We start from the raw sequence: 27,322 nt of genomic DNA, 5'->3' as shown, positions 1-27,322 counted from the left end.
CTCTCACAAGCTGGAGAGGTCTTTCTGAGATGTGCACAGGGGGATGTGGTGGCTAGCCTTGTGCTTGCCTGAGCAAGGACCTGCTTCCACCACTTTCATCAGCTACTCTCTTCCCTTCCTCTGGTGCTCTCTGTGGTCCTCACAGATGGTCAGAGGAGTCCATGCAGAAGAGCTTGTCCACTCCCACACATCCTAGCCCCCCTTTATACCCATCCATGAGTAGCTGAGAGGAGTCAGTAAGAGCTTCTCTAGAGTCTTCAGGGGATTGCACATCAACCTCTATGTGCTCCCATCTGAAACACAAACCAGGAGGCCTTGGGAGATGACCAGGGTAGGTGAGAAGAAAGCCAGACCATCTGCATACAGACTGCAGGAAGCTTTCTGGGGTGGCTCTGCTCATGTGTGCAATTAGGTGAAGCTGCTCTGGGCCTGGAGGAGCTTTTTTTTTACCCCTCCTTCATCAGACTTGCCTTTGGGTGGAAATTCTCCACCTGGCTCTAGCCACTAGTTCTGCAGCATGGAAGAAAAGAATCACCAGGCCCACACCGTGGCCATTGGAGACCGAAGAGTAGGCTGGAGAAGAAAGTTCAGATAGTTCAGCTAGGTGGATGCCAGCAACCTCATTGCATTTAATTTAAAGCCCAATTAGCAGAGGAGAAAGAGCTCGATTGAGGCTGGTCCTCATAAGGCTGATGTTTCTCCAGGAGGCTCTGCTGTGCTTGCACCCTGGCTGTTTGCAGAGGCAGCTCATTGCTCATGCAGAAATATTCTGTGGGTTGCTGCCTGTTGGCTTTCTGTGGGTTCACATTGTTCACTTGGCTGCTGCTCCAGTTCCCACACTGCCTGGTCAAATGTGGTTGGGCTCAGGCAGGCATTTTCTGGGGCTGGAGGGTGAGGGGCTCAGAAAATCCCTCCCCCAGGCTGCTGCCTTTGATGCTCTTCAGCTGCCTGGATCGCTTGTAAAGCTCAGCACGTACAGCAGGGAGCCAGGGGAGCTGCCCTCCTGACTTGGGCAGCCACAGAATCATGGAATTGTTTCAGTTGGAAAAGCCCTCCAGGACCATCCAGTCCAACCATCAACCCAACCCAGCCATGGCCATCAAGCCATGGCCCCAAGTGCCGTGGCCACAGGGCTCTTGAACACCTCCAGGCACGGGGACTCCACCACCTCCCTGGGCAGCCTGGGCCAGCCCCTGACCACGCTGGCAGCAAAGACATTTTTCCTCATCTCCAACCTAAGCCTCCCCTGGCACAATTTCAGGCTGTTTTCTCTCATTTTATCACCTGATACTAGGGAGAAGAGCCCAAGCCCCAGCTGGCTCCAGCCTCCTTTGGGGGAGCTGCAGAGAGCAATGAGGTCTGCCCTCAGCCTCCTCTGCTCCAGGCTCAACCCCCCCAGCTCCCTCAGCTGCTCTCAGCCTCTCCTCCCAGGGCACATGCTCCAGGGGGAGGTGTTTCCACGTGGGATGCCCACACCTCACCAAGGCAAGCCACCCCCTTCTTCACTCTCCCAGCCACTCAGACTGATCCCACCAAACACAAGGCCTCCCCTGAGGAGCTCATCCCTTCCCCAGGCCAACCTCTTCCAGCTGGAGCTCGGCACACGGCACCTCGGCTCACCTTGGGGAGCACGCTGGGTGGACATCACTGGCATCACCTGGATCTTCCTTTAACAGTTATCTTCTGTTCTTTTTCCTCTGTGTGTGTGTTTGTTTTTTTCCCTTCTCTCCCCACCTCTTCCAGGTAAATTTTATTCTCTTTATCAATATTATCAGAGTCCTAGCAACCAAGCTACGGGAGACCAACGCAGGGAGGTGTGACTCGAGACAACAGTACAGGTGAGCCATGCAGCCTCTCCACTCCTATGGAAGGGGTCAAAGCCCTTGTTGCATCCCCCCCTCTTCACCTCAGAGGGAGCCATGGGTGACCTCTTCGTGGTGTCAGTACTGCAGACACCTAAAATCAGATGAGAAGAAAGCTGCCTTCCAAGTCCAGTGATGGGGAACAAGAGAACCCTTAAGATTAAGATGTCCCTGTGCTCAGCACTGGCCAGGCCACACCTTGAGTCCTGTGTCCAGTTCTGAGTCCTGTGTCCAGTTCTGTTTGAGTCCTGTGTCCAGTTCTGGGCCCCTCAGGTTGGGAAAGATGTTGAGATGCTGGAAGGTGTCCAGAGAAGGGCAAGAAAGCTGGGGAGGGGTCTGGAGCACAGCCCTGGGAGGAGAGGCTGAGGGAGCTGGGGTTGCTTAGCCTGGAGAAGAGAAGGCTCAGGGGAGACCTTCTTGCTCTCTGCAACTGCCTGCAGGGAGGTTGTAGCCAGGTGGGGGTTGGTCTCTTCTGCCAGGCACCCAGCACCAGAACAAGAGGACACAGCCTCAAGCTGTGCCAGGGGAAGTTTAGGCTGGAGGTGAGGAAGAAGTTCTTCATAGAAAGAGAGATTGGCCATTGGGATGTGCTGCCCAGGGAGGTGGTGGAGTCACCATCACTGGAGGTGTTTAGGAAGGGCCTGGATGAGGCACTTGGTGCCATGGTTTAGTTGATTAGATGGTGCTGGGTGATAGGTTGGACTGGATGATCTCAAAGGTCTTTTCCAACCTGGCTTATTCTATTCTATTCTATTCTATTCTATTCTATTCTATTCTATTCTATTCTATTCTATTCTATTCTATTCTATTCTATTCTATTCTATTCTATTCTGTTCTGTCCTGTCCTGTCCTGTCCTGTCCTATCCTATCCTATCCTATCCTATCCTATCCTAAAAGACCTTTAAGATCATGAAGTGCAACCATGAACCCAACCCTGGAACAGGTTGCCCAGAGGTGTGGTGGAGGCCTCATCCCTGGAGGCATTCAAGGTCAAACTCGATGGGGACCTGAGCAACTTGATCCAGTTAAAGATCTTCCTGCTCACTGCAGCTTGGTTGGACAAGACAAAATCATAGAATCAATAAGGTTGGAAAAGGCCTCAGAGATCACCAAGTCCAAGCTGTCATCCAACACCTCCTGACAACTAAACCCTGGCTCCAAGTGCCACATCCAATCCTCTCTTGAACACCTCCAGGGATGGGGACTCCACCACCTCCCTGGGCAGCACTTTCCCATGGCCAATCTCTCTTGCTGGGAAGAACTTCCAACCCAGTGCATTCCATGGCTCTGTGACTGATCAGTCCATCAGTGAGCCATGCCCTTCAGCAGCACATCTCTGTGGGTTTTGAACATTTCCAGTCATGGGGACTCCACCACTGCCCTGGGCAGCCTGGGACAGTCCTTGACAAGGCTCAAGGGGAAGAAATTGTTCCTCATGTCCAACCTAAACCTCCCCTGGGGCAACCTGAGGCTGTTTTCCTCTTGTCCTTGTTCCTTGGGAGAAGAGACCAACCCCCACCTGGCTCCAAACAGGGAGTTGGAGAGAGCCAAAAGGTCTTCCCTCAGCTTATTTTTCTCCATGGTGAACAAACCCAGGTTCCTCAGCTGCTCCTCACAAGACTTCTGCTCTAGACCCTTCCCCAGCTTAGTTGCCCTTCTCTGGACCTGCTCCAGCCCTTCAATGTCTTTCTTGGACTGAGAAGCCCAAAACTGACCCCAGGATTGCAGCTGTGTCCTCCCCAGTGCCCAGCCCAGGGGCACCATCCCTGCCCTGCTGCTGCTGCCCACACCACTGCTGCTCCAGGCCAGGCCGCTGGTGGAATCAACAGCAGTTTAAACCTCTAAACATTTCAAATCCAACCTTGGGGACCTGCCTCATGGGTTAAAGAGAGGAATTCAGCCTCTTCAGCCAATTTGGAAGTGACTGGGCTGGCCTGGAACCAAGAGCAGGACAAATCAAAGCATTGTTGATGCTGTGGAAGCCCCTGCAACTTGCTTGGATGTATTGATTCCCCTCTGTGCTCTGGCACAGCTCTGCTGGGCAGCTCTGCCCCTCAGAGGGTGGTGCCAGCTGAAGGGGGGGAAAGAAAATCTCTTCTGGGCTTTTTGCTGGAAATTTGGCAGTTGTTGTTTGTTTGCTTTCCCTTTGTTCTGCCAGCTGCTTCTCTCTTGGTGATTCCAGATCCTCGTAGCAGGCTCAAAAATGGAGAGCAAAAGCAGATTGCTGAGATACCTTCAGCTGCTTGAGAGCTCCCAAAGCTTCTCAGAGCCTCCTGAGCTGCAGCTGCCCAGCAGGACACATGCAGGGGAGGGGGAGGAGGAGCATGGTTTGGGCTGCAAACCATGAGGTCACTGCTGCCCTGCTCACACACAAGACATTTCTTTTGGAGCAGGAATGAGATTTGGCAGGAGAGCACCCCAGTGTTTTCCTTTGCTGCCCTGTCAGGGCTCTGATTTATCTATTTATTTATTTCTCCCTGGCTGGAGCTTGCTGCTAATTATGGTTTGGATGAAGCCTTCTCCTTTTAATGTGTTAAGTTCCCTCAGTGGTTTGCAGTTGCTGGACAAGAGGAGGCCCCAGGTCTTTCTGGTAGTGGTGCCTGCCCTCCTCCATAACCTCCAGCTCTTGGTGACTTGCTGCTGCTCTTGGCAGGAGGTTTAATCCCTCAGCTAATATCACTCCATGGCAAGGGTGGTTCCTTCAGGGGGGAAGCCAGCCAAGAACTGGGGGTTGCACTGTGCCTGCCCCTAGCCCCCAGGCCAGGTCCTGTGCTGAGATGGAGCTGCTCTTTACAAAGAGCCTTTCCAAGTGATGCTGTAGTCCAAAGCACCTTCTGCAAGTGCTCACCTGCTTGCCCTAGAGTGCAATGGCCTCTTCATATCCAGATCTCTGTATTGTGATCCTGCTCTCCCCCCTCCACCAGCCCTGCTCTGTGCACAGGAGGCACTAACCCAGGGCAGACCTTTGTGTCTTGCCTTGATAAACAGGAGCCATAGAATGGTTGAGGTTGGAAGGGACTTCTGGAGGCCCTCTAGTCCAAACCTCCCTACTGACCCCAGTGGCAGCTGCTCTGGATTGCACAGGGCCACATTCAGTTGTCAGCTGAAGCAGAACCATCCCTTTGGGACAAGCAGATCCAGTGCCAGAGGGCTGGAAGCAGCTGGCACATTCCTTTCCAGTCATCCTTCTACCCTCTACCCATGATCCTGACCCAAAGCTGAGGCTGACAAAAGACATCTAAAGCCTCTTCACCTCCAGCCCCTACACCAGCATCGCATGGGGGCAGTTTGGAGAAGGGAAGGCTCAGAGGAGACCTAATTGTGGCCTTCCAGGATCTGCAGGGGGCTCCAAGAAAGCTGGGGAGGGACTTTGGAGGGTGTCAGGGAGGGATAGGACTGGGGGGGATGGAGCAGAACTAGAAATGGGGAGATTGAGATTGGATGTTAGGAAGAAGTTGTTCCCCATGAGGGTGGTGAGAGCCTGGCACAGGCTGCCCAGGGAGGTGGTGGAAGCCTCCTGCCTGGAGGTGTTTGCAGCCAGGCTGGATGTGGCTGTGAGCAACCTGCTGTGGTGTGAGGTGTCCCTGCCCATGGCAGGGGGGTTGGAACTGGCTGAGCCTTGAGGTCCCTTCCAACCCTAACAATCCTATGTTTCTATGTGGAGAGGGTTAGACCAGCACACCAAGGCATGCTGCAGGATGGTCTGGGTTGAGTCACACACCAGAGGAGAAGGAACAGTTTGAATCTGCAGGTGGAGATGATGCCTATGTAAGATGTCCAAGCCCAAAGGGACATGTAAGGAAGAGCAGCATGATACACAACTTGTGCCCAAGGAGGAGCCTGGTTGGGAAGCTGATTCCATTCGCTGATCTTTGTGTCTTTCTCCTTCCTTCTTGCTACAGGAAGCTGCTGAAATCTACCCTCGTCCTTATGCCTCTGTTTGGTGTTCACTATATTGTTTTCATGGCTATGCCATACACAGACGTGTCAGGGATTCTTTGGCAAGTCCAAATGCACTATGAAATGCTCTTCAACTCTTTCCAGGTACTGTAGCTGTTCAACTCTGGGGCCAGATAATGAGAAATTTAGTGGAGATAGGAGGGAAATCCCAGAACCCCAGCAGGGAGGGGTTGGGAGGCAGCTCTGGAGCTCCCCCAGCCCAAGCCCTGCTCCAGCAGGGCACCCACAGCACAGTGCCCAGCAGCACAATGCCCAGGGGGGGTTGGAAGCTCTCCACACCAGCAGACTCCACAACCTCTCTGGGCAGCCTGGGACAGGCCTCCAGCACCCTCACAACAAACAACTTTCTCTTCCTGCTCAGGTGGAACCTCCTGGGTATTGCTCAGGAGCCCTCTGGGGCTGCCCTTCTCCAGGCTCTCAGCCCCAGGGCTCTCACAGAGCTGTTCCAGGTCCCTGCTGAGGGTGAAAGGTTGCCTTTGGAGCAGGGCTGGTTTACATCCCACCAGAATTCCCCCCCAAGATGATTCCACAGTATTTCAGTATCAGGCATGCTTTCTATTTCCAAACCACAGCATTTAAGGGCTCAGAGTGTCCAATAAAAGGACAAAGACAATTATCTCTCTGTCCTGCTGGCCACACCATAGCTGATCCAAGCCAGGATCTTGGCCACCTGGGCACATGCTGGCTTATCTTCAGCTGGCTTTAGAGCACCAGAGGGACCTGGGTGATTTTCTCACGTTTGAATTCCTCTGATGGTTCCACTGAGCCAGTTCTACACTCCACAAGCCACAACCCAGAGGCCTCTCTACTTTGTCAGCAGCCCTCAGGGAAGCTGCATTTGTCCCCCACGTGCTGCTGAGCTGTGCCACGTTCCTTACACTCATGACAAAGAGCATCTGATGGATGTCACTGATTCAGGAGGGCATCAGGACGCTGGGCAGCTCCAGCAGGAAAGGCCAAGTCACACTCAGCAAGATTAACCTTACTGTGTTGTCTGTTCTTCCTCCTAGGGATTTTTTGTTGCCATCATATACTGCTTTTGCAATGGAGAGGTAAGCTCCCAGCTGCTCAATGCTTTCCTTTCCTCTTCAGCTTAGCTGCAGCCACACAACAGGATGGGTGCACAGCAACATTCCCTCACTTATCCTAGAGCCACAACCCTGGGTTAGCATCCAGTGCCAGAGCTCAGCCCCACCTACAAACTTCATAACCCTCAGTTTTGGACATGGAAGACATCCAGGCCAACATGTCCCTAATAAATGAGCTACTGGAAGGAGGAGAAGGAGACCCAAGGGGGGGAAGAAAAGAAAGTGGTGTGGTTTTGTTTTCCCTGCACAAAGCTTTTTAGTGCTGCTTAATTTCAGACCTGTGGTAGGAAGGAAAATGGATTGATGGAGCACCTACCTAAGCAGCAAGCTCTCCTGGTGGTCCAGGCCTTACTGACCTTTCCCCCCACCTCTTTCCAGAGGGTTAGGCTTCCATGTCTTTGCTTCTAATTCATCCCCTTTATGGCTGCAAAGTCATAGTTAGATAGTCAGTGGATGCACACCAGCAGAACAGAGCCTCTTCCACAGCCCAACACCAGGCTGCTCTGCCCCAGATTTATGGGGTTTTAAGGGGAAAACAGAGCTCCAGATATGCTGTTGATGTTCTACAGCATAAAGCCCAGGTGAAATCCATACCAACAGGGGATTTTAGCCATCCAGAAGTGGGATCATCAGGCTCAAGCAGTCCTTTCTAGAGGAAATTTCTAGCTGGAGGTGGTTCATCCCACTTTGACACTCATGGTAGGTCAAGAAGACTCTCTCCTGATGTGCTGGTCACCATCCCTTAGCCTTGGCAGAGTCTTAGCACCCATTTTCCCCCATTTTGTCAGCTATTTCCCTATTTTCTTAGTTGTTTCCCCATTTCCTCAGATGTTTCCCCCATTTCCTTAGAGGATTTCCCCATTTCCTTAGCTCTTTCCCTATTTTCAGCCCTTCAAGCTTCCCAGTATCAAAAGGTTCATCTGCAAAGGGCAGACTTGGCCTGAATTTCTTCTGCCTTCCAGTTTCACTCCCCAGAGAGTTCCTCACCCATTCTGCCTTCGGTTGCTACCTCCTCCTGATACTCTCTCCCCTTCTCCCCTTCCACTCATGCTTGTTTCCCCTCCTTGCCCCTCAGTTGCTACCTCCTGATACTCTCTCCCCTTCTCTCTTCCCACTCATGCTTGTTTCCCCTCCTTGCCCCTCAGTTGCTACCTCCTGATACTCTCTCCCCTTTTCTCTTCCCACTCACACTTGTTTTCCCCTCCTTGCCCCTCAGTTGCTACCTCCTGATACTCTCTCCCCTTCTCTCTTCCCACTCATGCTTGTTTCCCCTCCTTGCCCCTCAGTTGCTACCTCCTGATACTGTCTCCCCTTCTCCCCTCCCACTCACACTTGTTTTCCCCTCCTTGCCTCTCAGGTCCAGGCAGAGATCAAGAAGTCATGGAGCAGGTGGACATTAGCACTTGACTTTAAAAGGAAAGCTCGGAGTGGGAGCACAACCTACAGCTATGGACCAATGGTTTCCCACACCAGCATCACCAATGTAGCCACGAGAGGGGCACTTGCGCTGCACCTCAACACGAGACTGATCCCAGGGACCCTCAATGGGCACCGGAATTTGCCAGGTTACGTTAAAAATGGCTCCATTTCTGAGAACTCCATGCCCTCCTCTGGACCAGAGCAGTACAACAAAGATGAGGAGTACCTGAACGGCTCGGGGCTGTACGATGCAGACAGACCCACAGCGCTCGTTGAAGAAGAGAGAGAGACTGTGATGTAAAGAGAGGAAGGAGGTTCAAAAACAAACACACACAAAGGAAAACAGGGAGGGAGAAAAAGACAACCAAAGAAGCAAAAGGATGAATAAGGTTCCTGGAGAGCATTTAGTGGGCAAGAGAGGATCAGGCCACGCCTTGGATGCCAAGGGTTCCCATACAGCTTCTCTGGTCTGTGGAACGAGAGGTTGAGTTCTATGGGGGAAGAGAAGTGAGCTTCCAATGGGGCCAGCTGGGGGTCACCTCCACCTGCTGGGTGAGCCAGGTCTCCCTGGTGCTGATGGAGGCAGGGGCTGTCCAGCCCAGATGAACCACAGAGGTACTGAGAGCTGAGGAGGGAGGGCTGCGAAGCAGCACCGTGGTCCTTGGACCCCTTGGAGAGCGCGGGCAGCCGAGGAGGACAGCCGAGGAGGACAGCAGGCTCAGCCAGGAAAGCAAGAGTCTTGTGGGGAGTGTACGGTGTCACCTTCTTGTGAGGGTACAACCCACCCCAGGAGTGTACAATGGCATCTTCTGGCCAGGGCACAAGCCACCCTGGGCATCGACCTCTCCAGTCTGGTTTGCTCTTTCCCTGTAAAGTCTGCCTGGGGGCACACAGGACACTGACCAAGCCCTCTCGGAGGTCACAGCTGCCTGCTCATCCAGACAGGGGTCAACACATCGTGTGGTCTCCCCCTGGGCCACCTCACTCCTTGGCAAAATGCTCCTCTGGGGCAGGCAGGGTTAACAGCTCACGGGTGCTGGCTGCAGGTACAAAACTCTGCTCTGCTTGCCCTGGCCTGAGAGTCCCAGCAGCAGGGCAGGAGGCAGCAGGGCAGGAGGCAGCAGGGCAGGAGACAGCAGTGCAATCTGAGGGTGGGAAATGCAGGTATCAGAAGCTGTGACCTCTTTGTTCTTCCAGAAGCAGCAGTGGAGAAGGCCTCAGCAAGCGGGGTGAGGCTGGGCAGATGTTGGGGCAGGGGTTGGGGGGTGGGGATGCCCCTGGGTGGGTGGCTGCAAGGAGCTCAGAGGGCAGCCAACCCTTTCTGGGGCTGCTGATGGAAACAGACTTCAATCATTTGGTTTTATTTTAAAAAACAAAGCTCTGAAGTGGCTGAGTTTCTCTGAATTTCCTGTTCCTCACCAGTCCAAACCCTCAGGGGGACAAAAGCCTCCACCAACAGCCTCCCTGCATCCCCCAGCAGCTGGTGGATACAGCCACACAGACCTTCATGAGCCCCAAAGGCAAACTAACTCAAGGTTGCCTCATGCATGGCCACCTTCTGACTTCCCTCTTCTTTGTGTTTGGGTCCCACACACCCAGAGGTGCAGCAGCTCAGGCAAGTCTAACTTCACCCCAAAGTCACTGAGCTGGCCTAGGGATGCTCAGGTGAGGAAATGCTCTTGTGGATGCTTCCCTAGGGAAGAGCACAGGGAAATGTCTCCTTCCCAAAGGGGAGGGATCAGGAAGATCTTTGTCAGCACAGAGCTGCCCTTGCAGGGAACCTTTGCAGGATGTCCCAGAGGTAGCTTTCTGCTCCACATCATCCTTCAGCAGGATGGAGAGGCACAGTTCTTGCTGGCCAGCAGTGCGTTGCCTTTACAGCAGCTGGTCACAGGATCATAGAATGGTTTGGGATGGTAAATACCTCTAAGATCACTGAGTCCAACCCCCAGCTTAAGGCCTCCATGGCCATGATCATCTACTGAAGGGTCTCTAGCAGCTTTCAAAAGTGAGATATTAGGAACCGTGACCAAACTTCCCAGCTGCAGCATCTGCTACCAGGAAGGAAGGGCTCTGGAGCTTCAGCTTCTGCCATAAGATCCCTGCTCCCTTGCTGAGAGTCTCCTCCTCATGGAGCTTTCCTTTTTCATCTTCTTTCTTTTTCACCCTCCTTGGCAAGCATTCTGCAGCATTTTCACCTCATCTGGATCCTCTCAAATGGAACAGGAAAGATATATTGGGCAAGGTGGCAGAAGCCCTTTAGGATGCAGGTGGGGCCCATGGGATGATCTTCCCTCTGTCCTGATCCTTTAGATACAGAAGCAGCAGGGTCACATCCAGCAGCATCTCTGAGATGCATCCAGTTGAGACAATCAGCTGCTCTTCTGAGGGCAAGTCTGGGGACTGCCCTCCCCAAAGCTCTCTCTGTAGGGAGTCAGCAGTTGTTGTTGTTACTCATATAACAGCCCAGAATTTCAGAGTCCCAGCAGGGAGAGGTAAGGAGAGACCTCTGGAGCTCCCTCAGCCCAAGCCCTGCCCCAGCAGGGCACCCACAGCACACTGCCCAGGGGCACAGTGCCCAGGGGGGGTTGGAAGCTCTCCACACCAGGAGACTCCACAACCTCTCTGGGCAGCCTGGGACAGGCCTCCAGCACCCTCACAACAAACAACTTTCTCCTCCTGCTCAGATGGAACCTCCTGGGCTCCAGTCTGTGCCCTCTGCCCCTTGTGCTGTCCCTGGGCACCACTCAGCAGAGCCTGGCCCCAGCCTCTTGCCCCCCCTGCTCCCTTCAGCTCTTGCTGAGCATTGCTCAGCTGCCCTCTGGGGCTGCTCTTTTCCAGGCTCAACAACCCCAGGGCTCTCAGCCTTTGCTTCCCAGCCTCTGTTGGACTCTCTGAAGCAGTTCCCTGTCTCTCCTGAACGGTGGAGCAATGAACTGGACACTGTATTCCAGATATGTCCTCACTAGGGCAGAGCAGAGGTGGGGGGAGGATCTCCTACCTGCTGGCCACACTTCTTAACAAATGCCAAAGTTAAGCAGCCTTGCAGGGAAAGGCAGCTCTGGGGAAAGTCTGTCATGCAGCTGGACCCAGCTGAGCTGAACCCAGCTGAGCTGAGAGCTGGCTCATCCCAGCTCCACTCATGCCTTGCCTTCTCCTCACAAGTGCTGCTGTGGCTTCTGGAGGCAACCAAGGGGCACAGAAGTTGTTAGCAGCTGGCTTTCAGAGCATCCCATGTGGCTGAACCACCAATGAGAGAGGGGAGAGCACTAAATTACACTGGCCCTGACCCTCCACCCTTCCAGAAGGAGGTTGTGCTTGCATCCTGCCAAGTAGCTGCAGTGATTTTCTCACTTAAAGACATTTTTTTAGCATCAATTCACTGCTGGAACAAAGCAACTGCAGAAAACAACTAGAGCCAAGCCCCCCCTCCCCCAGGGAGTCACTCTTTGCTTGCTCCTGAGGCCTGGAGACATCACTGGGAATCACTTTGTGAAGTTCAAGGAATCAGCAAGAGCCATAAAATCCTCATCAAATCCCTCATCAAATAACTAAATACCAAACCAGCCTGGGCTGGAAGGTGGTCAGCACTGAAGTGCTTTGAGTAAATGGCCAAGATGGTCACTCAATGGAGATTCAAAAATGACTTTTCTAAGAGGGTTGGGCAATGGAAGGAATGTTTTTTTCTTTCCCCTTCATCCTTCCAGTCCAAAACCTGGGAAGATGCTGAAACCCAGGTGGGGATAACTCCACCATCAGTGGCTCCTCCTTCCTGGGCTGATCACAGGCTCCTGACTGAGTGGACAGAGCAGGATCTACCAGCTAAGGACCCAAGGGTGTCCTCCACTGATCCCACAAAGGAAGGGATCAGACCTGAGGTGCCTGAAAGCAGAGGAAAGCAGACCCTGTGGCTGGGATTTGCCCTAAATGGGCATCAAGCAGAGTGCTCTTGGGGGTGCTGAGCCAAAGTCTCCAGATGCAGGGTGGGGTATTCCTCCCTTCCTCCCTCACCAGGAGCTGTGAGCATTTCTCAAGGACATTGTAGCCCCATCCAAATGCCTGAGGCCACTCTGAGTGATGGTTCCTCTCCTCTCTCATCTCCCAGTACAAATATAACCCCAGAGGCCACAGAACACAGAAGTGTGGTGAGATGAGGATGCATTTGGCTGTGAGCCCAGTGACCACTGTAAATCCTTGATGGGTTTTGTCCCTCCTGGTACAGGTCTGACATGGGAAGGTGGAGCATGGAGAGCAGATAACTTTGGAGGTGATGAGCAGCAGCCACAGAGGCAGGAGAGACTTTCTCAAGGTCACTTCAAGGAGACAAAGGTCCAGAGGAGCTGGTTACCACTGTGCTGCTGCTTCTCCCTTCTCCATGGTGTCAGCTTTGTACTCCTTTTCTTCCCATCCTATAAAGCAGTTGGCAATGCTCAGGAGTCCTGTAGACCCTCTCACTCCTCTAAGCCTCCTGGGCTGATGCAGGCCAGGCTGGGCACTGCCATATCTCAGCTGAGTGGCTCCCATGGGGAGAAATCTCCTTGCCCAGCTTTTGGTTGTTCATCTCCTCCAGAGCCATGGAGGTGCTGGGTTAGGCAGGGAATCTCACCTTCTGGCAGCTTCAGCTTGTCACAGAATCATAGGATCATTGAGGTTGGAAAAGACCTCCAAGACCATCAAGTCCAAGAATCAATCCACCACCACCATGCTCCCCAAACCATGTCCCAAAGTGCCATGTCCACTTGGGTTTCGAGCACCCCCAGGGATGATGACTCTGCCACCAGCCTGGGCAGCCTGCTCCAATGCCTGACCAGCTCCAGCACCTCTTCTATTCCCATCCACAGCAGCACACTCAGCTTTTCCTCATGAGTCCTTCCTACTTCATCTACCTCTTTGCTGGATGGACACAGAGCTGCCAAACCTTCCTCAGCCTTGTGTCTCTTCAGGATGACTCTTGGCAGCACCTTTGTCATTTCTGCTCTGCCTGGGTACGTGCAAACAGAAGTGTTTTATACCTTCTGCACGCTCCTTGGGCTTAGTTCAGATGAGATCATGTCTTGTCCTGTTCCTCCACCATTCCTCCACTCTGCTTCCTCTTGTCTGATCCATTTTACAGCCAAATCAGTTCACAAAGGTCTCCCCAGATCAAGCTCTTCAGCCAGGGCTTGGCTTGGTTTATCTGTCTCTGGGCAATTGGCTGAAGGTCATAGAACATCCCCACTGCTGGGAAGAATTTTTCCATCTAAAGTCATGAAAATGCATTCAGAGGAAAGACCTCCAGCTTTGTTTTGGTTTATTTTATTGTCTCTGTTTGCTGCTTCAACAAACTCAGTGGCTGGCTTCAAAGTTTTCCAGGTTTTGATGCTTCAGGGTTGGGTTCTCTGATTTGTCTTCACACCTTCCACCTAGAAAGCTCCAAGCAGAATGAGGAGGAGAGGGATCAGCACCTCCCTTAGCCCACCTGAATCTCTCTCTCACTATGGTCAATGACTCTTTCACTTGACATAGGACTGCATGAAATGAGAGGAAGCACTTTAGGAGTTGACCTTCAAGGGAGAGGTTGGATGAACCTGTGAAGCCTTCCCACGTGCAGCATTGATCCTTGCTGGTGTAGATGCTTCTCTTTTCCACCCATTGGTATCCAGGAGTTTGCTGAAAGCCAGGCTAGGCCTCATCATGGGAAGCTGGGCAGCAGTCTGTGTGGTTCATGTCCTCTCCTGCTGACCTGGTCTGAGCTTTGTGTTCTAGCTGTGACCCATATGTGTCAAGGTGTCCTTTTGGTCACCCATATTTCAGGGTGTCCTTTTGGCCACCCATATGTCAGGGTGTCCATTTGGCCACCCACATGTCAGGGTGTCCATTTGACCACCCATGCTTCAGGGTGTCCCTTTGGCCACCCACATGTCAGGGTGTCCTTTTGGCCACCCATGCTTCAGGGTGTCCCTTTGGCCACCCACACGTCAGGGTGCTTTAGATAGCACAAGACCAGAGAGCAGACACCAAGAGGAAGAAGATGATCTGAGTGGCAATTTTCTCTCCTGAAATGCTTCACAAGTGACCACATCAGTGTCATCTCTTGGGATCAGCCTCTCCACGTGGGGATTTAGGATGTTAGATGCTTGGCTGGGAAAAGGCAAGGGATTAAGATGTTTGAGATGGATGGGATTGGTGTGCATCGGGTTTCCAAAGCGCCTGGACCTCCATCCTGGGAAGTAAAGATCCAATATCCACTTGACACAAGCTGCAGGGAAGGATGTTCTCCTAACAGGCAGCCCTCAGGTGCCCAAAAAGAGAAGACAAAGCAATGACTTCACCAGAGAAGCAGCATCTACTTAAACCAGAGCATTACACCAGGCCCCAGCCCTTCTACAGCTGTAGAGCTGGGGGCTTCCTGCCAGGCCAAGCTTTTGCCTTTCTTGCTTTCTCTAAATGCCTGCAGGGAAGGCTGACCAAGAAGCCATTTATTGCCATTCACAAGGTGAAATGTTTGAAAGGACACTTTGTATGAGGTAGAGCTGGTGGGAGAGGAAATTCAGAGACTCCTAGAATCATTTTGGTTGGAAAAGACCTTTAAGCTCATCAAGTCCAACCATTATCCAGCCAAATCAGTTGGTGGCAGAAGCAGAAGGATAGGCACAGCCAAACTCCATCACCCAAAGCCAGTGCTTTGGCCCACCCCTGTGCTCAGAAACACTAGCAGAGAATCACAGAATGGTTTGGAAAGGACCATAAGGACCATCTAGCCCCAGCCCCCTTGCCATGGGCAGGGACATCTTCCCCTTGAGCAAGCTGCTCCATGCCTCATCCAACGATGCTGATCTCTTGCTACCTGCATGAGCTTGGGGCATGCCTTAAGAGACAGACCTGCTGCTAAAACTCACTGCTCCATCTCAGCTTCTTCAAGGTGACCCAGCTGTGGTGGTCACCAGGAGTGATGGGGTCTGGACAGTAGAAAAGAAGCCTCTGCTACTCACAGTGGTCTGTAGGCTCTACCCAAGGAGTCTGGAAGACATTGGCTCCTTTTTTGCCTGGTCTGAGCAGGAGGGAGAGGAGCTGGGGTGGGTTCTTCCCTCTCCATCTTCAGTGAGCTTTCATTGAAGGGGCTTCTAAGACCTCATTTCACTTCAGAAGAGGGACAGAACCAAAACACTGAAGGACAAAGCTGTGATTTCTTTGTGTGTGTGTTACAGGGGTGTTGCCTTCAGGCAGGCATAAGGTTTACATTCCTCCACTTCTGCTTTCTCTATGGACCAAAACAAGCAGCTGAAAGTGACAAACCACAGGTGTATGTAAAAGGGAATTAAAGTTCAACCACAAAACCCTTCACTGGTTCTGATGAAAGATTTTGTTCTGTGTCTTTTCCTGCCTACAGGGCTCAGAGCCTTGCCAATCCTTCAGGAGCACCCTGGGGTAGGTGTTCCTCTGGGTTCATGAGGAAGGAGCTCCATGAGCTCCTCCAGCTCATAAAGGTCACAGACAGGTGGGAATAAACTTTTGTGCTCTAGACCCTTCCCCAGCTTTGTTGCCCTTCTCTGGACCAGCTCCAGCCTCTCAACGTTCTCCTTGGAGTGAGAAGCCCAAAACTGACCTCAGGATTCAAGCTGTGGCCTCACCAGTGCCCAGCCCAGGGGGACAATCCCTGCCCTGCTCCTGCTGGAGCTGCTCCTGCTAGAACCACTGCTGTCCCAGCTCAGGCTGCTGGTGGCCTTCTTGGCCCCCTGGCTCATCTCCAGCTGCTGTCAACCAACCCTCCAACACCGGTCCCTATCCACTGGGCAGTTTCCAGCCACCCTGCCCCCAGCCTGGAGCATTCATGGGGTTGGTGTGACCCAAGTGCAGGACACAGCACTTGGACTTGTTGAACCTCATCCCTTTGGCCTCACCCATTCCTCCAGCCTGTTCAGATCCCTCTGTAGAGCATCTTGATCCTCCACAGCAGACCAAGGCTCCCACCCAACTTGGTGTCATCTGCAGACTGACTGAAGGAGCCTCAATCCCCTGCCCCAGGTCATGGATAGAGATTGGAGAGCAATGACCCCAGGGCTCAGCACTGGTGACCAGTCACCAACTGGACTTGACTCCATTCACCATCACTCTTTGGGGACCAGATTTCTTTCTTTTTTCCCCCCCAGAATTAGGCAGAATCAGGTTGCCTCTGAAGCAAAAAGGAAGGTGACCATCTCAGTGGGCTCCCAGTGCTTTGAGGTGGCTGCGCTGTGGCTGGAGGTGGTCTGAAGGACAGATGTAGCCCTCCCCCAATGAGCATCTAAGCACATCCCTGGATGCTCAACCATCCTTTTCCCACCCATGCTGCCAGAATTCTCACTGCTCAGATGGTTTCTCTCCAACTCTTTTCTGCACTCAGAGCCAACAGCTCAGCCCAACCAGGGGCAGAATGCTCAACCCTTTTCTGCACCTGGAGCCAACAGCTCAGCCCAACCAGGGTCTAAATGCCCTTAGATGCAACCTAGGGGAATCTGGGATGGGAGATAGTGACACTGAGTCAAAGAGAGATGAAGAAGCCAGATGTAGGTTGCCATAAGCCCCCAGGTATTTTTCCCCCCTGAGAAGCAGAAGCCTCAGCTTGCTGCTGGCTGAGCAGCAGCTCCAAAGCTCTTCAGTCCTCTCTCGAAGAACAAAACCCTTGCAAGGAATTTTCCATCTCTCTGAGCTCTGCTGAATGCCACAGGGATTAACAAGTAACATTAGCCCTGCTGAAAGTACCTTCATCTGCCCATGGAAAACAGAGGAGATGGAAGCAGCCAAACTTTGAGCAAGAGAAAGGGCTCCAGGCCAAGCTCTGAGTGTTTGGAAGTGATACCTCTTTGGAGACGAGAAGGATTGATATCTGCCAGAGCTCTTAACAGCTGGGTTTTATATGCAGCACCAAGTTAATCCTGCCTAGGAGGAGAGGTGGATGCAGTGATGGTGGTGGATGATCAACCTGAAGCAGCAGGTGTATCTCAGACCATGCTTCTAGCCCTCTCCACACAGCCTGTGTGTGGTGAGGGAGGAAGGCTGCATCAGGTGGTTAAGTCGTGGCCACGTATGCAGCAGGGTTGGAGCCCACTAGACTCACTCCAGGAGTCTATCTGGAGTCTATCTGCCGGTTCCAGCATCAGAATAGCTCGTGTCATGCTTGTTGAATGTGCTTTGTGGCCTGCTTGGGAGATAGCAAAGTAGTGAAATCACCCTTATAGAGCAGGAACCTGCAACTCTGACCTTTAAAGGCTGCTTGATGCAACCTTCCTACCAGTGTGAGAGGGAATGAAACTGAGGGTCTCTTCCAACCTTCAGTTTCAAGCTTGGCTTTGCAAGGTTGCAGTCCAAGCCTCCCCTCATTGTGAAGGAAGAAGCAATCCTGGAGGACACCTTGGCTCAGCAGAGGCTGGACAGAGCAGCCCTCGTTAGCCTCTCTGGGGTAACCATGGCATTGCTCTGGACACAAAGCAAACCTCTTCAGCAGTGAAATCCCCAGTGGGCTGAACTGGCTCTTCTGAGGGTCATGAGCTGAAAAAGAGCTCATCTGGCTGATGAGATCCCTCACTGAGGGAGATTCCAGGACCTAGGCTATAGCTGGGAAATCATTCCAACACCACTGCAGGGATTGCTTTTTACCCATGACAGCTCCAGACAAGAGAAGCCAAAGCCAACCCTCTGGCCTCTCCCACACCATCACCTTGTAGTCTAGATCTGAGCGGTCAGCAGGGAATATCAGCCATGGACATCAGGAACTGGTGTCACAGGGCAGGAAGGAAACCCTGATCCTGAAAACAGATGAGACACAGGAAGGAGGGAGCCAGGTCTGAATGGGAGTGATCTCCCTGAGGAGATGGAGACCCAACTCTTCCTCATGGCTTGCCTCCTACCTAGCTGTACTAAGAGTCCAGTTAGAAGACAATATCTGCACAGAAGGTGCTGAGGGAGCAGGAGAGAGGGGGAACCAAGAAAGATTTAGCTCAGCTGTGAAATAAGACCTTTGAACATGAGAATTCTGGAAGCATTCTGGTAGGGAGGTGAGGGGAAGGGAGCAGGAGGAAGGGAGCAGGAGAAAGCAAGCAGAGGAGCTCAGTGAATAAAGGAGCAGGGTGAGTGCACTGGAACAAGAAATGTTTTCAACGAGCATGAGCTTCTCCAAGATGCCAAGAATCATTTATTCACTTAGGCCTGAGCCTGGGGAACATCTTGTTTAAATCACACAGAGCAGCCTGGCCAGGCCCTGCATGCAGCTCCATCAGCATCGTCTCGCTGAGCCCCGAGGGGTGAGGTTGATTTACACAGACACATCACAACCTCACTTGGTAGATACTTGGGGTAGGGAAAGGGGGAGAAGGTTTAAAGCAGAAAATATCTGTGGCATGGAGCAAGGTTTTGTTGGGGAGTGCAGAGTCCAAAAGGGTGAAGTGAAGCCTTGCTGAGGGGCCTGGAGCAGCTCTGGGGAGGAGGAAAGAGCCCTGGGGCTGTTGAGCCTGGAGAAGAGCAGCCCCAGAGATCTGAGCAATGCTCAGCAAGAGCTAAAGGGAGCATGGGGGGCAAGAGGATGAAGCCAGACTCCTGTCAGTGGTGCCCAGGGACAGCACAAGGGGCAGAGGGCACAAACTGCAACCCAGGAGGAGAAAGTTGTTTGTTGTGAGGGTGCTGAAGCCCTGTCCCAGGCTGCCCAGAGAGGTTGTGGAGTCTCCTCTGGAGAGATTCCAAAGCCACCTGGGCATTGTGCCCCTGGGCAAGCTGCTGTGGGTGTTGGCCTGGCTGATCTCCAGAGGTCCCTCCCTACCCCACCACACTGGGATTCTGTGACACCCCTTCACCTCTTGTTTTCAACCTGACCCTTCATAATGGTGCTTGAGGTCCTGCAGATTTAGCACTGGGAGAGGCAGAATCATTGGGGGCTGGAAAAGCCCTTTGAGATCATCCAGACCAGCCATCCTCTAACTCAACCAAGGCTGCTGCTGAACCTCAGCACCACATTTCTGCATCTTTGGGGAAGTGTCTTGGGAAATAAACACCACCTTGCTTTTGGTACTAATGAAGCTACAGCTTCTACTTCATCATTAAATGGTTTCTTCTTCTTCCACCTTCACACAGTGCCATATCCAGGTCCCTGCTCTCTGCCCTTTCTTGATCTCTATCTCCATCCTAAACCCTCGCTGTCCTGAAGGCAGCATGCAAGTATTTCTAGAGACTGCAGATGAGTGGAGAAGAGGAAGCTGAGGAGAGACCTTTGGGCTCTCTACAACTCCCTGAAAAGAAGTTGGAGTGATGTGGTTGCTGCTCTCTTCTCCCTGGTATGAAGTGGTAGGACAGTTTAGGCTGAAGGTGAGGAGAAAGCCTTCCCAGAAAGAGAGATTGGCCACTGGAATGTGTTGCCCAGGGAGGTGGTGGAGTCCCTGTCCCTGGAGGTGTTCAAAAAGGGATTGGACGTGGCACTTGGAGCCATGGTTTAGTTGTCAGGAGGTGCTGGGTGACAGGCTGGACTTGATGATCTCTGAGGTCTCTTCCAACCTTACTGGTTCTGTGGTTCTATGGACAGGAGGAAAAGGCCTCTGGTTGTACCTACCAGAGGAGGTTTAGGTTGGACATGAAGATCAATTTCTTCACTACAAGAGCAGTCAGGAGTTGGAACAGGCTGCCCAAGGAGGTGGTGGAGTCCCTGGAGGCCTTCAAGAACTGTGTGGCCACAGCACTTGGGGCCATGGTTTGATGGCCATGGCAGTGTTGGGTTGACGGTTGGACTTGATGATGTTAAAGGTCCTTTCCAAGCATTCTAGGACCCTATAAAACACCATCTCCTGTTTTGCTTTTGGAAGAAGCAGATTATGTTCCATCTGACTGCAGGTCAGACTTGAGCCATGTTTAGCTTTTTTTCCCCCCACAGCCATGAGGACTGGAAATTCAATTTGGGGTTTGAAAGAGAGCTGACTTCTCTGGTAACCACAGGACTTGAGGAGCAGAGCCCTGAGAGGGAAATGCCAGCTTTGGGGAAACATGCAGCAAACTCACAAGGGTTGGCAGGAGGGCTGGGCTTGATGATCTCCAGAGGTCCCCTCCAACCCCTAGCATCCTACGGTGCCGTGAACCAGCAATGGTGTTTTGGAGGGGAATGAGACTCCTCTGGGGGGAAAAAAAGCTGAAGGAAAAGAAGAGACAAGAGCAATCCAGAGGGATCCAGCCAGCCCACCACACTGGTTCCTGTTTATTGTTGTGCACATTCTTCTGGTCAGCTCCTATCAGCCGGCGTGCGGCCACCGAGTCCTGATCTGCACAGCGAGGAAAACATTGCTTTGTGGAGCTCTGAGTCATCTCCCCAGACAAAAATATCCAAAGGGGGGGGGAGTTTATGGGAAGGGGGTCTTAGGTTTCTGCAAAGCAAATCAGGAGGCAAGCATCTGGAATTCTGCAAGAGGCACGAGGAAAACAGATCTTCCCCTCAGTCCCCCCCCAGCTAACTGCAGCAATGGTCGGAGGCTTTGCATTCCCCTGGCTTTGCTCAGCCCTGCAGTGTGCTGAATCCACCCTCCCCCCAGCATCTCCCCTGACCTCCTCCTGGCTTCGGGGAGAAGGTTTCAGGTCCATCTGAGCTCTTCCTTGCATTCAGGCCGAAAGCAGAAATCGACCCCAGCCCCATTCCGTGCTGCAAGCCTGCAGCTGTGGGCTCCTCGCTACAAGAAGGATGCTGAGGAGCTCCTCGTTGAGGAACACATCCAAAGGAGGACAACAAAGCTGGTGCAGGGTCTGGAGCACATGTCTTGTGAGAAGCAGCTGAGGGACCTAGGTTTACTTCCCAAGACAGAGAGATCTGAGTGTGCAGCAGCCCCCACTGCTCCATCCCAAATGGGAAACAAGGATCCTCTCCGAGGAGACCCAGGCCCAGCCAGCCAGGAGAGCACCACAGGAGGCTGCATGGTGACAACCTAAAGAAGCCTTTCATAGATTTGTTGCATTCCTGGAGAGCAGCTTAGGCTGCAAAGAGCCTCTGGAGGTCCTCTGGGCCAACACCTTGCTCTAAGGGGTGCAACTTGAACACCAGACCCAGCCTCAAAGTGTGTTCAGGGTCACATTCCCTTGAGGTCTGAGGATCTCCAGGGATGGAGGTTTTAGAGGCTCTGGGCTCCTGTTTCACTTTCTGACCACTGCCACTGAGCTTTTTTGGTTTTGACTGCATCATGGACTGATTTGTGTTGGAAGAGACCTTCAAATGTTCCCCAGTGCAAGCTCCCTGCCATAAGCAGGCCCCTCAATTAGAGCCTGTCTCTGATCAGACATTTCTTGCAGGTCAAATTCATTGCATTCATTTACATTGAAAATTTAATGCATTTAAATTCATTCTTTGCCATTCATTTTGACAGAGATCTATTAAGAACAGAGATTTGCTGTTGAGAGCAGACTGCATGAGAGGTTCTCAGGGCACCAGGGCATCCCAACCCAGCTCCAGTCATTAGAGGAGCCTCATACACCCAGAGCTTAAGATGCTTTTATCATAATGCTTGTTGATTCTGATCAGCAGAGAGGCTGTGATTACTGTGCCACCATCTCCCTCCTCTGTGTCATGCTGGAGATGCAACCATCTGACACAGAGGAGGAGGAAAAGCAAGCTCAGAGGAGGAATTATCCAAGGCAAGCTCTAGATGGGGCCTGGGGGCAGAAAGGGCAGGCTGGCAAACCTCTGGTTTGCAACCAAGCTCCCTGCTTTTAGCCATCAGAAAGAGAGAGCATCCAAAAGGAGTCCTTCAGTGACTCTCTTTGGCCTTGTCATTGCTCCAGGGCTTTGTCTCTGCAAGCTCAGCTGCCTTGGAGGAGCTTGCTAGACTTCTAGGGATGCTTTCTGCACAAGCCAGATCTGAGGGCAGTTGGTGCCTCAAGGTACTGAGGGTGTCAGCAGCAAAACAAAGACTCCTGGAGACTCAGGTGATTGCTTCCTTTTGCAATTGGAGCACAGTGTGGTTACAAACCACGCTCAGCATGGAGCTGCCTTGTCTCCAGCCCCTCTCACTCCAACACAAGCAGGGTTCCCAGTGTGGGGTCAGCCAAGCTCTTCTGAGTGTAGTCCCTTGGGTAGGAGCATTTCTCTCCCCAGGCAAGTTTCTCAGACAGCCTCCACCACCTGGGTTTTGGTGTTATTTCTCACTTCAAACCACACCAGCCCTCTCCTGTGGTCACTCCTGGATGGCCCAAAATCCCTCTCTACAGGATAGTAGAGCATTTGAGATTGGAAGAGACCTTCGAGCTCATCAGGTCTCAGCTGCCCACCCAGAGCTCACCACATCTCTCAGCACCACACCCCCTGGCTTTTGAACAGCTCCAGGGATGGGGACTCCACCAGCTCTGCTGAGACCACACCTGGAGCTGTGTCCAGTTCTGGAGCCTCTGTGCCAGGAAGGATCTGGAGGGGCTGAAAGGTGTCCAGAGAAGGGCCACAAGGAGGAGCAGAGGGCTGGAGCTGCTCTGCTATGAGGACAGACTGAGCTGGGGTTGTTCAGTCTGAAGAGAAGGCAGCTCCAAGGAGACCCAATTGTGGCCTTCCAGGATCTGCAGGGGGCTCCAAGAAAGCTGGGGAGGGACTTTTGAGGGCATCAGGGAGGGATAGTACTGGGGGGGATGGAGCAAAACTAGAAGTGGGAAGATTGAGATTGGATGTTAGGAAGAAGTTGTTCCCCATGAGGGTGGTGAGAGCCTGGCACAGGTTGCCCAGGGAGGTGGTGGAAGCCTCAGCCTTGGAGGTTTTGAAGGCCAGGGAGAATGTGGCTGTGAACAACCTGATCTAGTGTGAGGTGAAGCTTCCCCACCCCCAACCCCCCCCAGCATTAACTGTCCCAGACCAACTCAGTTGGAAGCAAATGAAGCTTTATTTACAAGCAGAAACTGGACTGTACAATGGAATGCAGTGGATAGGTACAACAGAGACAGGATTTGCAATACTGGGCAGATTACAGCACTTCAGGTTTGGTGTCCAGCTCTCCATGGCTCCCAACCAGTGCACTTCTGGGGACTTCACCTACAAGAACTGACTCACAGGTTTGGATGAGGCTCAGGAGCCTCCCAGAAGGTTAATGGCCATCAAAACCAATGTAGCAGAGCCAGCAGCAGAGACAACTGAGGATCTGGAAGGACAGCAGCTTCCACGAGGTCAGGCTGGAAGATCTCATTATCCCATCTTGCTTTAAAGCCTACAGCTCACTATGAGGCTATTTGGAGGCTCTTATTACAGTGACATGAAAGTTTTCCTTCCTTTATTCCCTGCCCAGGCAATTCTTCTACAGCAGGTGATAAACAACTGACCTTGGTTATTGTGTTGATTGCATTACCCTGTGGATCAAATCCAATTATCTGAGCATCTTCCTCTGAAAAACATCTCTGATGAGTTTAGGCCCTCTGAAATCATTCATGTCCTCAATTAGCATCCTCTTCCCTGCTACACAGTGTGTATTTACATACATCTTCAGCCTCACGAGCATTGCAAAGGCCACCAGACACCATCCAAATGGAAGCAGATGCCAGGAGATTGCTCCCTCTACAGCAAAGTGAAATGGTTTTGTCATCACAGCATCCCAGCAGGGAGGGGTTTGAATGGACCTCTGGAGATCACCCAATCCAACCCCCCTGCTACAGCAGGGCACCCACAGCAGCTCACCTAGGAGAACAGCGCTGGAACCTCTCCAACCCCTGCCAGGCAGTATGGGACAGGGCTCCAGCACCCTCACACCTCACATTCAAATGGAACCTCCTGGGTTCCAGTTTGGGGAGAAGAGACCAACCCCCACCTGGCTACAACCTCCCTGCAGGGAGCTGGAAAGAGCAAGAAGGTCTCCCCTGAGCCTCCTCTTCTCCAGGCTAAGCAACCCCAGGAAATGATGCCCTGGCAGTGCTGGGTTAATGGTTGGACTTGATGAGCTTAAAGGTCTCTTCCAAAGCCCCTCCTACAATTCCATTGCCATCCCCAGCCTCTCGTATTTTGTTTTCTCACCTCATTGATAAGCTCCTAAAGAAGGACTCCTGACCCTTCCCAAACATCTGCCTTTCCTCTCCTCATAAATCATCCTTTCCCAGGCCCCTACCATGGTGACAGATGGCATGAAGCCCCACAGGCATGCTCTCTTGTTTCATCAGAAGGCTAAGTGGACTCAGATCCTTGGCCTGAACTCAAGCAGAATGCCCCTCAGCCCTCAATGTGCTTCTCTCCTGACACATTGCCAAAGCCTGGGGAAGCAGCAGCAGAGCTTCTTGAAGCCATTAGTTACACATCCCACCCTCCCCTGAGCAAGCAGCACCCCCAAAGTGACAGGCACGAGGCCTTGGGTGGTAAGACCAGCAGCCAGAAATGAATGTCTCCTCCTCAGTGGAAGAGAGGGACAAAGGAAAACAAGTTGAAAATGAAAAGCAGGACACTAATGTACTCACTGAGTAATTACAGCCACAAAACCAAGCACTAAGCAGAGAGCTTCTGTGGAGGGAAGAGCTGAGTCCTGAGGAATGCCAGTTCTATGCACTCACAGCAAGGTTTTGGTGGGAAGAAGCCTTGAAGATGGGAGGAAATGGCCTCAAGTTGCAGCAGAAGAGGTTTAGCAGCAATTTCTTCCCCAGAAGCGTTGTCAGGTCCTGGAATAAGCTGCCCAGGGAGGTGGTGGACTCCCCATGCCTGGGAGGATTTAAAAAGCCATGGAGCTGTGGCACTGAGGGACTTGGCAGTGCTGTGTTAAAGCTGGACTTGATTGTCTGAATGGTTTCTTCCAGCCAAAACAATGCTCTGGCTTAAGAAACTTCTTCACTGGAGAAGGGTCTCAAGGACTAGGACAGGCTTTTCAGGGAGGGGATTAAAAGACCTGGAGATGTGGTGCTCAGCACCAGGCTTAGCAGAGTTAGAGAATGGTCAGACTCAATGATCTTGAAGGTCTTTTCCAACCAAAATGATTCTATGACTCTAAAATCCTCAAGTCCAACCTTTAACTGCTAGGTCACCACCAAACAGTGTCCCTCAGCTCCACACCTCCACAGCCTTGAAAACACTCCAGGGATGAGGACTCCACCACTGCCCTGGGCAGCCTGGGACAGAGCTTGACAACCCTCAAGGGGAAGAAATTGTTGCTGCTATCCAGCTGATGTTGGCTGCAGGCTCAGGGGACATCCTGACATCCCACAGGCACAGTAATCTGGGAGGTGATGGAGCAGCAGTCTCCTGACCCTTCAGAGCCTCATCCTCCAGAAACTCTGTGGCTCTGCCACAAGCTGCATCAGGGAGGTTACTCCAGATGTGATGGAGCTCCTCAGTGCAAGAAGCTTTCAGCTTGCTGGAAACGCTGCTCCTGTATTTAAAACCAAGCAAACAACTCATTTTATTAGATCCCAGTTGTGTCTTCAGAGTGAAAGTGAGGGAACCTCTTTGATGTAAAATTCTACTGGAGGGAAGTTATTGAAGCTTCTCCCTGCAGGTTCTGAAGCCAGCCTCAGGCAGCTTCACTTCAGACACTCTGAAATGAAAACGAATGCGAATCTTCTCTCCCTCAGGGCTTCCAGGGTAAGAAGAGTAACTGAATGTGTTGCCTTTCTGTGAGGAGAGTGGAGACTTAAAGGAATCCTCAACCCTCCTCTGCTCTGCCCTGCTGAGGCCACACCTGGAATACTGTGTCCAGTTCTGGGTTCCTCAGTTCCAGAAGGACAGGGAACTGCTAGAGAAGGCACAGCAAAGGGCTACAAAGGTGCTGAGGGGACTGGAAAGGCTGAGGATCGGGGCTGTTGAGCCTGGAGGGGAGCAGCCTGAGGGGGATCTCATCAATGCTGAGCAATACTTCAAGGGTGGCTGTCAGGAGGCTGCCACCAGGCTTTGTTCTGTGGTGCCCAGGGGCAGGACAAGGGGCAGTGGTCACAAAAAGTTCCATCTGAACAGGAGGAAGAGCTTCTTTAACTGAAGGCTGCTGGAGCCCTGGAGCAGGCTGCCCAGAGAGGTGGTGGAGTCATCATTCCTGAAGACATTCCAACCCCACCTGGATGTGCTCCTGTGCGACCCTGCCTTGGCAGGGGGATTGGACTTGTTGGAAGGGACCTTTGGAAACCAACCCCTTCCATGCTGTGATTCTGTGGTGCACAAACCAGCCTCAATTCAGACTGAGCTCCCTGCTTCAAATTAGCCCCTCAAACAAACAAGATGCCCTCACCTCCACCACTCATTTAATTGGGAGCCTTCTCTGAAGGCAGGCTGCTGTGCATTTGAGATGGGAGACACCTGATCATCTGCAATTAGCTGCAATTACTTGATGAGATGTGAGCCTGGTGCTGGAATCACAGCTTTGATGATCCCCGTGGTTAAGTGAAGATTGCAGGCTCCAGAGCAGCAATCACTGCAGGCTTGCTGGAGCAGGACAATGAGACCAAGTTACCTTGGCTTCCATAAAGCTGCACTGGTTCACACTGGGCTTGGGAGGCCAGGGCTGGTATGACAGCCTGGTTAGACATCAGGGAATCACTAAGGCTGGAAAAGACCTCTAGGCTATCAAGTCCAAACATCAACCCAGCACTACCATGACCACAGACCATGTCCTACAGCACAGGAGAGAATTATTTCAGTTGGAAAAGACCTTTAAGAGCCCAACCATTGAGCTAACACCACCACAGCCTCCAAGCCATGTCCCCAAGTGCCACCTCTGCACTTCTTTTGAGCATCTCCAGGGACTGTGACCCCACCACCTCCCTGGGCAGCCTGTTCCAATGCCTGACCACTCTTGCTGCAAAGACATTGCTCCTCATGTCCAACCTATACCTTCCTTGGTGAAACTTGAGGCCATTTCCTCTTGACTAGTTGCTTGGGAGAAGAGTCCAACCCCCACCTGGCTCCAGCCTCCTTCCAGGGAGCTGTGGGGAGTGAGAAGGTCTCCCCTCAGCCTCCTCTTCCCCAGACACAACTTCTGCTTCCAGGGCCACTTGCTGGAATAAATGAGCTGGGAAAATGGAGCCTTTGCTCACCTTGTTGATACTAAGGAGGTGTCCAAGCTCCTCCTCTGTGAGGTT

The 27,322-nt window shown here is 52.4% G+C and overlaps 1 protein-coding gene across 1 annotated transcript in view; it reads left to right on the top strand.

The window, feature by feature from the left end:
• PTH1R (parathyroid hormone 1 receptor) overlaps positions 1 to 15,782 on the top strand; it is a 104,736-nt gene extending 88,954 nt beyond the window's left edge. Inside the window, exons 10-13 of the mRNA XM_068145814.1 lie at positions 1,744 to 1,838; positions 5,765 to 5,906; positions 6,833 to 6,874; positions 8,268 to 15,782. Of these exons, the coding sequence (XP_068001915.1) occupies positions 1,744 to 1,838; positions 5,765 to 5,906; positions 6,833 to 6,874; positions 8,268 to 8,630 (642 nt within the window). The 3' untranslated portion in view covers positions 8,631 to 15,782. The remainder of the gene's footprint in view (positions 1 to 1,743; positions 1,839 to 5,764; positions 5,907 to 6,832; positions 6,875 to 8,267) is intronic.
• The last annotated feature ends 11,540 nt before the right edge of the window (positions 15,783 to 27,322 follow it).

This window comes from Melanerpes formicivorus, unplaced genomic scaffold (genome assembly GCF_026170545.1).
Source record: "Melanerpes formicivorus ecotype bairdi unplaced genomic scaffold, bMelFor1.0.p_v2 SCAF_13, whole genome shotgun sequence".
Taxonomy (NCBI): domain Eukaryota; kingdom Metazoa; phylum Chordata; class Aves; order Piciformes; family Picidae; genus Melanerpes; species Melanerpes formicivorus.
Note: the sequence above shows the minus strand (reverse complement) of the source record. Positions and strands in the feature narration are given on the sequence as shown.